Here is a 16,506-nt window from a genome sequence, read left to right as displayed (position 1 = left end):
CTTCCTCATTTGCCCCTTTGAACTCTGTTTATCTTATAAGAATTATAGTAGTTTTCTGTTTAAAAGCCCACTTCCCTTATTAGTCTATGTTCTTAAGAGCAGACAGTGTGTCTTTTTCTCCTTTGGAACTCCAGGACCCAGCACAATATCAGGCATGTAATATCATGGATGGATACTGATGGATGAATAAAATGGCATGAAATTAATAAACTTTATGCTGAAGTCACTATAGTGTCATGAAAGTACCGTGATGATGGGAAGTTTTTCTCTCTGTAAGTCAATTGAAGGGTTACCTTATCCAGAGAGACAGAACCAACAGGACATATATAGGTAGATAGATCTATGAGAGGGGATTTATTAGGGATGTTGGCTTACACAGTTATGCAGGCTGAGAAACCCCATGCTATGCCAGGGAGGTCAGTGGTATGGCTCAGCCCAAGTCTCCAAAAGCCTCAGGGCAGGGAAGCTGATGATGTAACTCTCAGTCCAAGGCAAAGGGCCTAAGCTGCTGGTGCAAGTCCCAGAGTTCAGAGGCCAGAGTTCTGATGTCCAAGGACAAAAGAAGAAGGGTGTCCCAGCTTCAGGGGAGAGAGAGAGACACAACAAATTTTTCTTTTCTATGCCTTTTTGTCCTATCCAGGCCCCCAGCTGATTAGATGGTGCCCACCCACATTGAAGGCTGATCTTCCCCACTCATTGCACTGACTAACACGTTAGTTTCCTCTGTTGACACCCCCCAGACACACCCAGGAGAGTTGCTTTACCAGCTCTCTAGGTGTCCTTCCAGTCACATTTACACCTAAAATTAACCATCATGCCATTATTAATTTTATCACCTATGCACATCAGGGGTAGCTTTGTGGAGACATTACTATCAAAGTCAATTTCTAAACGTTGAGTTAGCTAGAAACCTCTGCAAAGACTCTTTGTAATATAGATTTGACCATTAGGTAGGGTTGCTTTTGGAGCCACCAGTACCAATTTAATGGCCAAATCCAATGACCTATTACTAAACAATCTTTTCATCTCCTCAAGATTTTTGAGCTTTGGCTAGCTTCTCTTCCTTAGCCCTTTTAGCCTTCATAACAACCTTCTGGTTTTCTTCTTACCCCTTTAATCACCGGGGCTCCTTTGCCTTGTCTTCTTGAACTCCTAAGCTATGAACAACTTTTCCTCACTTAAAGAACAATCACTTACAAGATGCATACTTTATTTCAGGCACTTCTGTTTGTGTCTGTTTGTTCATAACTATTCTTTTATTAGTTTTATTAGCATTGTTTTATAGTTGGGGAGACTAAGATTCAGAGAGGTCAAGTAACTTGCCCATGATTTTAGAATTGAAATCTGACTTCAAAGACTTTGTTTAATCCACTCTGCCACTCTAGCCATCTATATGTCATTTATTTTCGTCCACATGTTTTATAAATTTGATTTTAGGGTTACAGATTATCTTACATAGTTCTGGCCCTTTTTATCCTAGATGTCAATTACTGACATGTCCACAAATACAGAAAAGTTTTTTCTGTAAGAGAAGCCTACAGACCTCTCTTAGATGACCAAGAGGCTTAGAATTCAATATCAAATTTGGCTTGCCACTTTCAAAGAATGGAATCTCAAGACAGGAATAGGGTTGTTTCATTTTGAGAAAACTCTGAAGATATATTTGCTCTATCATACAATTCAATTAAATGGTATTGATGGTAGTTTACCTGAAAAGATTTCACAACTGATAATAATAGTTAACTCAAGAACAGGGGGATGAGAGACTCACTTTTCCCTTACTCTTTTGTACTGTTTAAATTTTTACCATTGTGTATATTACCTATTATTCAAGTAAACCAATAAATATTTTTTCTTAAAAAGAGAAAAGTGTTAATAGTCTTTAAGGAATGCATTGTTGTCCCCATTTTTTAAGCCAGCAATCTTGCTAAACTCTCGTTAATTTTAGTTATCCCTTTCTGCATTTCTTAGATTTTTTATATATACAGTAATATCCACAAATAATGAAAGTTTAATGTCTACTTTTCCAATACTTACAACTTTCTATCTTTCATTTATTTTACTCATTCCAATGCCCAGAACCTCTAATGTATAATGTCAAATAAAAGTATGGTACCCAACATTCTTGTCTTATTCCTCACCAAAGGGAAAATTTTTTATTGGACTGTGTCATCATTAAATATATCTGCTATAGGATTTTTGTATATGCTCTTACAAAGAAATTTCATTCAATTGTCAACTTACTGAGACTTACCATAAACGAATGCTGAAGTATATTATTGCTTCCTTTTTACCTACTTAAGATGATGTAATAGTTCCCTTTTAAGTATTGATGTGGTAGATAACATTAATTCCTTTTTTCCTAATAGTAAACCAACCTTGCATCATTGGAATAAGCTCAACTTGGTCAAGATTTATTATCCTTATGTATTGTTAAAATTGACTTGCTACTGTTTTGTTTAGGATATTTTTTTAATCTGTCTTCATGAATAACAGTGTTCTGCAATCTTTTCTTGCATTGTGCAGGTCAGATTTTGATTTCATGGATATATTAGCTTCATAAAAGAAGGAATTCTCCCTCATTTTCTTTGCTGTGGAAAAATTTGTGTAATATTGGAATTATTCCTTTCTTGAATATTTGGCTGAACTGTGGGCAAAGTCATGTAAACACCTGAGGTGGAAAAATTTTTTGACTGTCATTTTTTTAATGCCTGTGGAATGATTTGTGTTTTCTGTTTCTCCTTGATCAGTTTTAGTGAGTTTAAGAATTTTTTACTTGATTTAAATATTTAAATTTATTAATATAAGGTCTTTATTTCTGTTTCATAAAATTTTCATTATTATTCTGAGAGGAGTCAATTTAACATAATGCTTAACATTTAGATAAATTTTAAATAAATAAGGGTTATATTCTGATCTTGTTTAATAAATCTCTCTTCTGGTTGTAAAGGGGGGGTGAGATGAAGGGTGGAATTGTTTATCATGGTAAGTAGCAAGCCTTACACATAAAACATCCTTATTTTTTGTTGAACTAGGAGAGGGGAATGATAAAAATATTTACCTTTTTTGAAAATTTAGTGTTATATTCTGGGGGGGGAATGTTTAGCTTCATAGCTAAAATGGCCTTGACATTATGCTGAATGGTATAGACATCTTCATAAATACAGTAGTGGTAAAGTGTTTATATATTATGTTGAAAAATCAGAAAATATTTAAATCATGAATAATGAATTTTGATTGGTGAAGGCCAATACTGGATTTAAAGTGAACTTATAAAATGTACATTTGTGTCTCTGTGTGTTTTATGCTTTTTAAAATTGATGTTATTGAGGTATAATTTACATAAACATAAACTAAATACATTTTAAGAATATTAGTTCAGTGAATTATGACAAATGTATACGCCAGTGTAAGTACAACCTCAATTCAGACATAAAACATTTTCATCACCCAAAAAGTTCCTTTATGTCACTTTGTAGTCAATCCCCTCCCCTCTTCCACTCCAGGTTACTACTAATCTGCTTTCTCACCATAGGTTAGTTTTGCTTGTTCTAGAAATTCATATAATAGGAATAATACAATATGTGCTTTTTTGTGTCTGGCTTTGTTCAGCATGACATTTTTTAAATTGGTCCTTGTTAGTGCCTGTATCTGTAGATTGTTCTTGTTACCAATTAGTAATCGATTTAATGACTATACCGCAAGATATATATCTATCTGTTCACCAATTTTGGATATTAAGCTTTACAGTTTTAAACTGTTTCGAATAAAGCTGCTGCCAACATTCACAAATAAGTGTTTTTGTGGATATATGTTACCATTTCTTTTGGATAAATACCTAGGAGTGGAATTATTAGATCATAGAGTAGTTCTGACTTTATAAGAAGCTGTCAAACCTTTTTCCAGAATTGTTGTGTTACAGTCATATGTGTCGCTGAACAATATGGAATATGTTCTGAGAAATGCATTGTTAGGCAATTTTGTCATTGTGTGAACATCAGAGTGCATTTACACAAACCTGGATGGTATAGCCTACTACACACATGGGCTATCTGGTATGGCCTATTGCTCCTTGGCTACAAACCTGTGCATGTTACTGTACTGAATCCTGTAGCAATTGTAACACAAAGTGTGTATCTAAACATATCTAAACACAAAAAAAGTACCATAAAACTATAGTATAAAAGGTAAAAAATGGTACACCTGTACAGGACACTTACCATAAATGGAGCTTGCAGGACCAGAAGTTGCTTCAGGTAAGTCAGTGAGTAAGTGGTGAGTGAATGTGAAGGCTTAGGACGTGACTATACAATATTATATGCTTTATAAACACTGTACACTTGGGCTCCACTAAATTTATTTTAAACATTTTTTTCTTCAATAATAAATTAACCTTAGCTTACTATAACTTTTTATGTTATAAACTTTAATTTTTTTAATTTTTGACTCTTTTATAATAACATTTAGCTTAAAATGCATTGTACAGCTGTATAGAAAATATTTTCTTTATATCTTTATTCTATAAGCTTTCTTCTGTTTTAAAAAAAAAAAATTTTAAATTATCAATACCAACATCTTCCACCTACACATCTTGTTCTAATGGAAGATCTTCAGAAGCCATAGCATTCACGGAGCTGTCATTTCTTTTTTTTTTTTTTTATTTCATCTTATTGTTATGGGGACGGAGCTGTCATTTCTTATGATAACAATGCATGCTTCCTAAAGGACCTGCTTGAGCCTGTTTTACAGTTTACTTTTTTAAAAAAATAATTAGAAGGCATATACTCTAAAATAATGATAAATATTATAGTAATCTTATGGGAACACCATAATGTATGTGGTCCATCATTGACCGAAATATCATGCAGTGCATGATGATATTTTGCACTCCTGCCAGCATCCTAAAATCATTCCGGTTGTTCTGTATCCTTGCCAACACTTAATATTATCACTTTTTAAAAATGTATTCTAATAAGTATGACTGATACTTTTATGAAGTCCAATGATCAAGTTTTTTTCTTTTATGGTACATATTTTTACTTTCTAAGAAATATTAATATTTGCCAAACCAAAGATTTTTTTTCTACCTTTTTTTTTTTCTTACTTGCCACGTTGTTTTGAAATTCAGTTGATCATGTATGTTTCTGGACTTCCTGTTCTGTTCTTTTAATTCATGTGTCTGTCCTTCTAATACCATAGCGTTTTAATTACTGAAACTTTTTAGTAGAATTTCAAATCCGATTGTGCAAGTCTTTCAGTTTTGTTTTCCTTTTTCAAAGTTATTTTGACTTTTTAATTTAAATTTTAGAATCAGTTGGCCAATTTCTACTAGAAAAATTTGTGAGGTAATAAATGGAATTACATTGAGCCTATAGAATAATTTAAGAACTGACATCTTAATGATATTGAGTCTCTGGTCCATGAACATAATAAATCTGTTAATTTATTTATGTGTTCCTTAATATCTCTCAGCACTGTTTTATAATTTTCAGTGTGTAGGTCTTATATATATTTTAGGTTTGTCTCTAAATGGTTCATGTTTTTTGTGCTACTATAAATGTTATTTTTAAAAATTCTATTTACTAATTACATATTGCTAGTTTATAGAAATAAATTGATTTTGACATAATTGACCTTGTGTCTGACAATTCTGCCAAAGTCACTTCATTAGTACTAGAAGATATTTTTAAAATTCATTAGGATTTTCTACATAGACAGTCATATCTTTTGAGAGTAAAGGAAATTTTACCTCTTCCTTCTGATCTGTATGCTTTTTTACCCCTTCACTTTTGCACTGGGGTATACCTCTAATACAGTGTCAAATAGAAGGGGTAAAGGCAGGCTTCTTCACTTTGCTCTGAATCTGAGGGAGAAAAGGTTCAACTTTTTACCACTATATATGGTGTTAGCTAGAAGTTTTTTGTAGGTATCCTTTATCACCTTGAAGTTTCTTTCTATTCTTAATTTGCTGAGAGTTTTTATTATGAATGGGCGAAAAATTCTGTTGTGTGCATTTTCTGTGTTAATTATGATTACATGATTTTTCTCTTTCATTTTCTTTACATAGTGATGTATATCCATTTTTAATGATAAAAACCAACTTGAATATCTAGATAAATCCCACTTAATCTTGTTGCATTATTCTTTTTATATATGGATGAATTCTGTTTACTGGTATTTTGTTAGGTTTTTTTACATCTACTTACAAAGGGAGTTGGTCAGTAATTTCCTTTTTTAAAAAAAGAAATATCCTTCTATGGTTCTGTTTGATTCATAAAATGAGTTCGAAAGTATTCCTTACTCATCAATTTAACAACTTTTTCTTTTGTCATATTTAGAAATTTGTATTTTTCATAGAATTTTTTCATTACCTGTCAGTTTTATTGGCATAAAGTCATTTATAATACTTACATATTTTTAATATCTGTAGGATATCTGGTGATATTCTCTTATTCATTTCTGATATTCTTGACTGACATTTTTCTCTCTCTTCTTGTTATGGTTTATCAGTATTACTGAATTTTTTCAAAGAACTAGCTTTTCATTTTAATAATTTTATCTGTTTTTGTCTGGTTTTATTGTTTTCTGCTCTTTCCTACTGCCATTCTTATACTTACATTGTGTGTAATTTCCTCCTTCTCTACCTTTTTAAGGTGCACGTTGTTACATCATTTATGTTCAGTCTTTTTTCTTCACTAATATAAGCATTGGAAGCTATAATTTTCTAAGCAGTTTTAACTGCATTACACAAATTTTGATATGTTACACTTTCATTATCTTTTAGTTTGAAATGACTTCTCATTTCCCTGTGAGTTCTTATTTGGCCCCTGGGTTATTTAAGAGTATGTTTTTTAATTTGCAGATTTTTTTTTCTACTTTAGTTCTGTTTTATCAGAGAACATACTTGTATAATTTCAGCTCTTTAAATTTGTCATGATTTGTTTTATGGTCTCTGATGCATTGTCTTTCTTAGGGACTAATTCACATATAATTGAAAAGGATGCATATTTTGCCATTTAAGTAAAGTGTTCTGTAAATATTAATTAGCTCAATTTGTTTTTGATAGTATTGTTGAAGTCTTTTATATATTTATTGATTTTCAGTTTACATATTCTTTGAGTTATTGAAAGGAGAGTATTGAAATCCCCAAATATGAGTAAATTTCTTTTGTTCTCTTCAGTTCTGTCAGTTTTTGCTTTGCGTATTTTGAAGCTCTGTTTTTAGATACATATATATATAAACAATTGTTTTTTTCTTTTCATAAATGAACCCTTCTTTAATTATGAAATGTCTATATCTGTGGTCATATTCCTTGTCCTGAATTTCACTTTTTTTTATATTAGCATAGCCATTCTAGCTTTCTTATGATTAATGTTTGCATGGTGTATTTTTTTTTCTTCTTTTACTTTACATTTATATTTTTATATTTAAAATATGTTTCTTACAGATGGCATAAAGTTGGATCTTGCTCTTTTATCTAGTCTCATAATTTCTGCCTTTTAATTGTAATATTTAGGCCATTTATGTTTAATTATCAATATGATTGGTGTTATGTCTGTCATCTTGCTGTCTTTAATTTGCCATTCTATTTTAGGTTCCCATGTCCCTCATTTCCTTTCTTTTCTTTGAGTATTTTAATAATATATCAATCTCCTTCACTAGCTTATTAGCTGTAGTATTTCTTTTCCTTTTTAGTGGTTTCTCTAAAGTTTATAATATTTATGTTTAACTTTTTACAGTTCTATTTTCAGATTATATTATACCACTTTATGTATGATGGAAGAACCTTACAACAATATACTTCTATTTTCCCTTTCATCATTTGTGCATTTGCTGTCATATATATTTTACTTTCAATTAACCATAATGCATTGTTATTATTTTTGCATAAAATAGGCAATTATCTGTTGAAGAAACTTTAAAACAAGAAAGCAAATATCTTTTATATTTACCCACATACTGACCATCATCAGCAACCTCCATCCCTTTTCTGGATCATGTGATATAATAGTCCTTCAGCCTGAAGGACTTCCTTTAAATAATTTCGTACACCACAGGTCTAGTTGTGGAAAGTTATCTCAGGTTTATTTCTTTTGAAAATGTTTTTATTTTGCCTTTATTTCTGGATAATATTTCTATATTGACTGCTTTCTTCTTTCATCATTTTAAAGATACTGTCCTATTGTCTTCTGGCTTGTATTGTTTATGGTGAGAAATTGGTGGTCTTGTTCCTCTACATGAAATGATATTTTCCCATTCTAGATATTTTCAAGATTTTCTCTTTGTTACTTGTTTTCAGCAACGTAACTATGATGTGTCTTGATGTGGTGTTATGCTTTTTTTCTACTTTGAAATTGTTAAGCTTCTTAGATTTATGAGTTTATACTTTGTAAATTTGGAAAATTTTTAGGCTTATGTCTATATATTTTTTCTGCCCCCTTATTTGGGACTCCAATTATACATTTATGAGGTTCCATATTGCCCTGTAGGTTACTAAAATAAACTGCTAATCCCTTTTTTCCCCTCTGCTTCAGTTGTATTTTTTTTCTATATTGCCCAATTTATTAGTGTTTTATTCTGCACTGTCTCATCTGTTTATGACCACCCAATGAATTTCTTATTTCAGATACTGTACTTTTCAGGTGGAAAAGTTCTGTTTGAGTCTTATAATTATGTCTTTCATGTCTTTTTTCATTAAGTTCATTGTTTGCTTTAAATACTTGGACATGCTTTAAAAGTTCTTTTGACACTTGTTTTTAAGCTTTATAGGGTAAATCCAAAGTAGTGATGAACTAACTTTTGATTGTGGCTATGTTCTAATAAAACAAGATAGGCAGTGGAATGTTATACCAGTATATAGCCCAGGGACTATAGTTTACTGACCCATGGTCTAGAAAGTGTTTAAGTGTACTTTAGCTCTACTATTAAAGCATGACTCTTGTAAGGACTGGTCAAAACTTGAACATCTCGCAGCCCCATTTGAACTCTGGGATTTGATAATATCACAGATTCCCAGTAGTTGTGCTTTCGTCATTCATTGTTATTTTCATGGCTTTGTGTAGTTTTACCCTATGAATGCAGAGTTTATTATTCCAACAGAGAATCAAGGAGGCCCCTATGCAAATTCCTGAAACTCTACTTTTAGGTAACTTCCTCCTCTGTGGTACTTTGCCCTACAGATTCCAGCTGTCCTACAGCTATCCTGGACTTTAATTTCTTATCTCTTCAACTCAGTGAGTCCACTATGCTCTGCTTATATTCTGCTCTGCTGTATTTGTATTCCCTTTCCCTGCTTTGCAGTCTAGAAATTGCCTCTGAACAGGAAGCCAGAGTGCTTATAAGACTCACCTCATTTTGTTCCTTTCTCTCAGGGATCACCATCCTGTATTGCTTGTGGTCCAGTGTTGTCCTATGTATTTTTGTTCAGTTTTCTAGTTTTTTATAGTAGGAGAGCAAATCTAGTCCATTTACTCTGGACTAAGTTTGTTTTTATATGTTTACATATTTTATATTTAAAATCTATATTTTTATATGTATATTGTTATATATTTATACCTATAACAAAATTAATTTGCCTTTAAAATCAATTACATCTGTATCTAGGAATAAATCCTCCAATTGCAAACTAAGTGAATAATTATTTCTCAGCTTGCTCAGGATTTTAATGTATTGGCTATAGTGACCTTTTTTAAACAAGCTAATAAAGAGAAAACTTTTCCAGTGGATGCAGTTTTGTTTTAGTATAAGTTAGTATAGTATCACTGACTTTATAACTGATATATGTTTGTGTATGTGTCTTCTATTTTTATAAAAGACCTGCTAATTTTTTTATTGTCTTAATCTTTTCATAGTAATAAAAAATACTGGATATATTAGCTTAGTCTTGAGGAGAGTTTTGCAGTAAAACTGCCAGTTTGTAAAAAAGAGGAGAAAATAATGAGAATTACTCTCTGGCATTTTTATTATATTTAGCAAGTAAAAACAACTCATTGAACTAGAACTTATTTACACCAGGGTCTAGCAGACCACACCTACAGCTAGGAATTACCAGTCATCCATGATGAGACATGTTATCCATTACACCACTGGCCTCATGCTGTTACCTACCAGTCATTCAAAATGCAATCAAGAATCATTCAAAACTCACAGTGGTAACCTTGTACTTATCATTTGCAATCTCTATGCTACAAGTAAAATATCTGGTTTTATTTTTGTATTTCATGCAAAAACTAATGTATCTGAAGCCAGTGTCTGGCTATCTGATAGCCAGTTTAGCCCTAAATCACTTTTTTGTAATTCCTTGGTCTTTGAGGGGAGGGGATGTACTGAGAGGTGAAGCCATTATTTGTCTTTCACTGTTGTTTTGAATAGTTTTGAGTGTTTATAAAATTTTGGGGGACACCATATCACTTATATGTCAGTCTTAAAAGACCATTCAACCAGGCAGTCAATTCGTGTTGACTGTTTTTATAAATGAGGTGTTTATCTGTTTCTACAGAAAACACCGTTAAGAGTTAACACTCTGATAGCGTCTACTATGACATCATCTGTTAATGCCATTGTAGTTCTGAGGTTACAATGAGACAGTGTTTATTCGTGTTGGATAGTTATCAGATGTCTTCCTTCTTGAATTTAGTATAGTAATTGTATGGGCTTCAAATGCCTATTGTGTGGTGATCTAGCTAGATTGCCTTATTTATATTTAGCCTAATTTTTCATACCATAAGATAATATACTACACTTTTCCAAGCTTTCCTCCCACCAGGAATCAGAAGTTTGAATTATGTAATTTATAATCTTTGTAACTGACAAGAAGTGGACTCCCTGCTATCCCCAATTGAATCCTTATGTTCACTGGGTTTCTCTGTCTGCTTTTTTTATATTAAAAGATGACTAGAACCAAAATGGCAGAAAGAGATAGAGCTTTGGGCTGTACACTCTTCATTGTCCTGACATGATGTGTTCTCATAGCAGAGGGAGTAATTCTTGATGGCTACAGCATCTAATGGTGGTAGCTCTTGGCATTAGCGTTCGTGGAAACCAAAGTCTTTCCACTCCTTAAATAGCAACTGGATTGATCAGTGCAATTTTGAGCTTCTTTTCTGGATGGTGTTTACAGGAGAATTATTTCTGGGTTCTCTAGTGGCAGTTCTCTTATCACACAACTTGTTTAAAGTTCATGCTATAAGGAAATCCATATTATACCAAACAGTGCCTCTTTTTGCTATTTTCTGAGGCAGACATAGAAATTCTGCCTCTTGACAAGCCCAAGGTGAGTTATTATATTCCCTCAAGTTATAGAAAACCCATCCCAACGATTTTCTAAATTCAGGTCACTAAAAGAGTAAAAAAATCCCAAATTTTTCTTCCTTGTCCCTTCACCCCAATGTGGAAGCATTGATTCTATGCACAGTGAGTACCAGAAATGGCCAGTAATTTCCCAAAGTTGATACTTAGATTCTAATAGTGAATACTACATTACCCATGTTACTATTTTTAAGAACACCTGTGCTAATTTAAGAAGAAACCTCATCTAGGAAAAGGTCATCACTTCCCATACACCTATTTTTATTTCTTCTTGATACAATTATGACCTTTGATGCTGTCACTCCTGACTGAAATCCAAGGAGTATTCTGATCCCATTAAAAATTCTGGAATAGTGGAAGAAATTATTTATTTCCTCATATGCCAGTAGTAGCAAGATGAACATTTGTTAAAAGTAGTTTTATTATAAATCGAAGGGAAAATTTAAAAATAGGAATTGTATGAGTTTGTAAAGCGCAAATTGCTTATATCAAGGATACTAACGTTTAACTTAGCTTGACTGAAGTAACTTTCCCAGCATATAGGCCAAGAGTCTTCTTTCTTCTTCTCATCACTGTGTCATGAAGCCTGAAGGATATTCCGGCAGATCCTATCCTTCATTGAGGTTGGACCACTTTATCTGTTTCTTACAGCTGTCATTTGGGCTAGGTCTTTCTATCAGCCACATGGCCTCTATGGCAGCTTGAAGTCTTTTCACCTCTTCTTAGCTGCCTACCCTGGAAAGCAAAAGAGTTCAACGCTTCCAAGTCCCAGAGCCCTGTTAGATGCCCTGTTTCCAATAGGAGGCAAGTCTCAACTATTCTACTTTCTGAGATTCTCTGTGGTAAACTCAGAGAGAGTCCCTTTCTTTTTCTACCCTTCCGTACTTTCCAGAGAAAAGTTTTTTCCTGGGCTTAGAGTGTAAAAATACTTTACTACATACATTCTCATTCAAGTAATCACCAAGGTTATTAAAAATGCATATGCTGAGTGATAGAATAATTAAAAAGAAAGATAGCCTTTTTTCTCCCAAATGAATATTCTCATTTTCTTGTTTTCCTAATACCAAATGGTCTGTCCATAGAGATTTGTGCCAAAGATGTTGGCCGCATTTACATCAATTACTGGTATTTTATGGAAGAAAATAAATGAAGAAGGAGTGTTCTGGGGAAGCAATTGCTCACTTTGTTTTTCTCAAGTTATTCTTCATTTTATTTTATTTTAGTCTTTGTTTTTCTTGGCTTTCCTTCCATTGTCAATCCTTTCTGCTTTTCTTTTTCTTTACATTCAAAAGTTTCCTACTCTGCTTCTAACTTTATTTTTTATAGTGAAAATTAATTCTCAGAATATGGGGTCTTATGTTTAAAACTCATAGTTAAAAACATGTTAAAGTTGGCACTCCACTTTAGATTCAATTGGTGTCTTAGAGTGAAGTGAAGAAAGAAAGATGAAGAGGAAATTATTCTTTTGGACTGCTCTCCAGGAAATCCTTCTTTGTACTTTAAAAGCTCTTGTTCTTTTCTAGGAGTCCAATGTGCTGATTGCTGCTAACAGTCAGGGTACAATTAAGGTAAGCTATTTTATATATCTCCATTTTAAACTCAGATCCATTTTTAGACTATAACAGGATCATGAAACTATACAGTTGAGTTGTACTGAGCCGTATAGATCATTCCAAATCATGGGTCTCTGTCTCCTTGCAGATGGCTTGATTGAAGGGAAAAAGAATAAGTAGCTTGCAACTGTGGAGATGATAGTACTTGTTGAGGTTGCGTGGATGCTGAATAGATTGATAGATGGTCAGATTGAAAAACAGATGAAGACTATTGAGCATCCACCGTGGGCCAAGCACTGTTTAGCTTCTGTTACGCCAGTGCAGCTACCCCACAGGGCATTCAGTAGAGAGGGCTGAAGATAGAGCAGGAGATGCTGAGACATTCACCAGATTTAAACATATCTTACTCTTATTTTATTCTTTTCTTCCTCATACTTCTCTTCTTTCTCTTCCCTGACAACTAGTTTTTTCCTCAGTTGCCAGAGAGAAGGGAAAACTATTTTAGTGTTCAATTGAAAATTGATGGATATTTAGCACTTGGACATGATACATGGGATAAATAAATCCTGAGCTAACCAGTCAGTGAACTTTCTAAACAAAACACCATTTTGGTGGATGTTTTTAGTACATGGATTTGATTAGCACTTACTCTGAGGGTACCTGCTGTTTCACATATTCTCTACTGATTTGGAAATACCAGAAAGTATTTTTTTTTTAGTATTTGTCTGTTTCCCCTGCTACTTAGCATTAATTTTTATGCCATGGCTTCCTTAGACTAATCCTAAATGGAGAATGACTTAACAATCGAGAGCAAATCCAAGCCTAACTCATTGTCCTATGGAGACAAAATGAACAAACTCAAAGGAGGGGAACTGCACTGTTAGGTGGTCAAACTAATTTACACGACAGCCTCCTTTTTTAGGCAGCTACTTTGTCTATTTGGAAAGCCTCTTTAGAGAAACACAGATAGCTTAAATGAAAAACAGGCTTTTGAACTGATCATTCGTTATGTTCCAGAAGCCTCAAGCAGGATGGTAGAAGGTCTTGACAATCTCTATTTAAGTGGCTGTCTGTAACCTCTCAGTTTCTCTTTATCATATTCTTATGGCAAGGCATAAATTGAAAAAGGTACATCTTGTTCTTCAATAAATTTGGCTTGTGAAGGAATTGGGATTGCGAACATACCTGCGGGAGCTCAAAACTACGTAGGCACTCGTGGAGTCACATTGACAAATCTAAGATTTTGGTCAGCAGCATTGACATCTTAGGCTAAGTAGCCTGGTTGCCTAATATAAAGGCAAAAGCATTTGGAAGCACAGATGCAAATCAAGCCTTAGCAGAGCAGGAAGGGAAATCACCTTTAAATCTTTGCCATATAGAATTGTAGTCTCCATCTAACATAATCCTTTTTGACAGTGTCTCATAAGTATCCTCGGGTATTCTGTGTCCTTTCTTAACCATTTGCTTCCTCTTATATTGAGTTTTAGCAGTATCACAACTTTTATGACAATATACTCTTATTCTAAGAACTAACAAAATATCTTGACACCAGATGATTGACTAGAAAATAAATGAAGAAGTAAAAAAGGCAAGGTTTTAGGTCATATATGTATACTTTGTCACTATAAACAGTGTTTGTCAATGGAATAAATAGATTAAAATCCTAAACAGTAATACTTTAAATTTTCTTAAGAATATGGAAAGATACCAACATATATTCCAAAAATATTCCATGCTGTTGCGCATCAACCTATTCATTTATCCATATGTTTTATGTAGTTTACCTTGAAGGCTCCCTAGTTAACTTTGGAGATAACGATCTGAAAAAGTTCATGCAACTGTTGAGTTGAAAGTAAGAAAGAATTAATGTCCAATCCCATCTTTGGGAAATTTTTTTTTTTTTATTTGGTTCTCCATTAGTACATACAGTAAGGATTCATTAAAATCTTTCTATATTTTAAAACTATTTTATTAAACTAATCCTTTTTTTCCCCAATTAGGTGCTAGAGTTGGTATGAAGGGTTTATTCAAGTCAAATTGTACTTGATCCTGCTGAAATACATCTGCAGCTGACAATGAGAGAAGAAACAGAAACTGTCATGTGATGTCTCTCCCCAAAGTCATCATGGGTTTTGGATTTGTTTTGAGTATTGTTTCTTTTTCTTTTTTTCCTCCTTTATGACCTTTGGGACATTGGGAATGCCCAGCAAACTCTCCACCATCAATGTAACTCCACAGACTTTGCTGCTGTTGGTGGTGTGGTTATCTAATTTTTGTGATAGGGAAACAAATTCTTTTGAATAAAACTAAATAACAAAAAATAATAAAAGTTTATTGAGCCACAGCTAAGTGGGGCAAGTTTTTATCAGATATATCAAGAGATATTCTTTTCAAGAATTGGCAAACATAAACAATAGAATAATGTACCAGTGAATAATTTGTAAGGTTCATTTTTTCCAACCTCATTGGAATGACTCATATCAATGTAAACAAACATATAAAGTGTATGGATTCCTTCCCATGAATTTAGTGTTTACAGTAGGTGGAAAGATTACTTTGTGAATTCTTTTCTTCATTCTCTGAGCAAATTTATACCATCAGCAAGTACCATACTCTCCAGTCTGGCTAATGATCTAAAATTTTGACCTGTTGAGACTGCATTCAAACAGAAAGAGAATGTCAGTCTCTGAAAGCTAGCTCTGAAATGTCACATATATTAATACATACCATAAGCCCTAAATGTAGACCAAGCCATCTAACTAATCATCGCTATCAGTACCATCCTGGACTGAACAATGACTGGGAGCAGGTGTTAGCAAACTTTTTCTGTAATGACCCAATAGTAAATATTTTAGGCTTTGCAGGTTATGCGGTTGGTGTCACAACTACTCAATTCTGCAGCCACAGACAATAAATATGTGAATGGATGGGCATGACTGAGAAGAAGGTGGAGGATCAGATTTGTCCCACAGACCATAGTTTGCGAGCTCCTAACTTAGAGGAAAAGGACTTGAATTACCCAGCTTCCAAGTCATATTATCTCTTAGATTGTCTAATTAATTTTACAAATTGTTTGCAAATTGTAAAAGGAAAGAAGATATTAGAGCATCAGGTCAAGCAAAAGTAATGTACAGAGCTACTTTAAAAGTATGAACACTTTTTGGCAAAAGATATAAACAGAATTATACTCTACACATTTTATAAAAATATTTGGAGAAGCTTGGTTGAATACAGATGCATAGTGAGGTTAATCAGAATATCCCAATGTATCCTTCAAAATCACTGAAACGTACTACAAGTTCTCATTTTGTTATCTGACATGCTTGGGGCCAAATGTATTTTAGAACTTAGAACTTTTCAAATATTAGAAAGCTAATAGAGTACATGTACTATATATTATGTAACGGCACCAGAGTCTGGAGCAATACTCCATAATCAAAAACATTAATGGTTCTGCAGTAAAATGTATGCAGCATGTTCACAGTACATGGGATTAATGAATAAAGGCCAAAAATAGTATTGCATCCCTTCAGGTCTGGTTTTACCACCAAACCAGTTTACCTCAAGCTTAGGTGAAATTTTTCAGTTTTCTGACCTTCAAGAGCACTACATCGTCTGTAAGTTAAAACCTGATAAACTTTTGGAC

General features: G+C 33.3%; 1 protein-coding gene across 3 annotated transcripts in view; it reads left to right on the top strand.

Annotated features, from left to right (window-relative positions):
- COP1 (COP1 E3 ubiquitin ligase) overlaps positions 1 to 15,204 on the top strand; it is a 243,896-nt gene extending 228,692 nt beyond the window's left edge. For all 3 annotated transcript variants that reach the window (XM_069478385.1, XM_069478384.1, XM_069478383.1), the window contains 2 exons: positions 12,831 to 12,875; positions 14,861 to 15,204. In XM_069478385.1, coding sequence (XP_069334486.1) covers positions 12,831 to 12,875; positions 14,861 to 14,878 — 63 coding nt within the window. In that variant the 3' untranslated portion in view covers positions 14,879 to 15,204. The remainder of the gene's footprint in view (positions 1 to 12,830; positions 12,876 to 14,860) is intronic.
- The last annotated feature ends 1,302 nt before the right edge of the window (positions 15,205 to 16,506 follow it).

The sequence above is a fragment of the Eulemur rufifrons genome, chromosome 8 (genome assembly GCF_041146395.1).
Source record: "Eulemur rufifrons isolate Redbay chromosome 8, OSU_ERuf_1, whole genome shotgun sequence".
Taxonomy (NCBI): domain Eukaryota; kingdom Metazoa; phylum Chordata; class Mammalia; order Primates; family Lemuridae; genus Eulemur; species Eulemur rufifrons.
The sequence above is the reverse complement of the archived record's forward strand: the minus strand, read 5'-3'. Positions and strand labels throughout refer to the sequence as shown.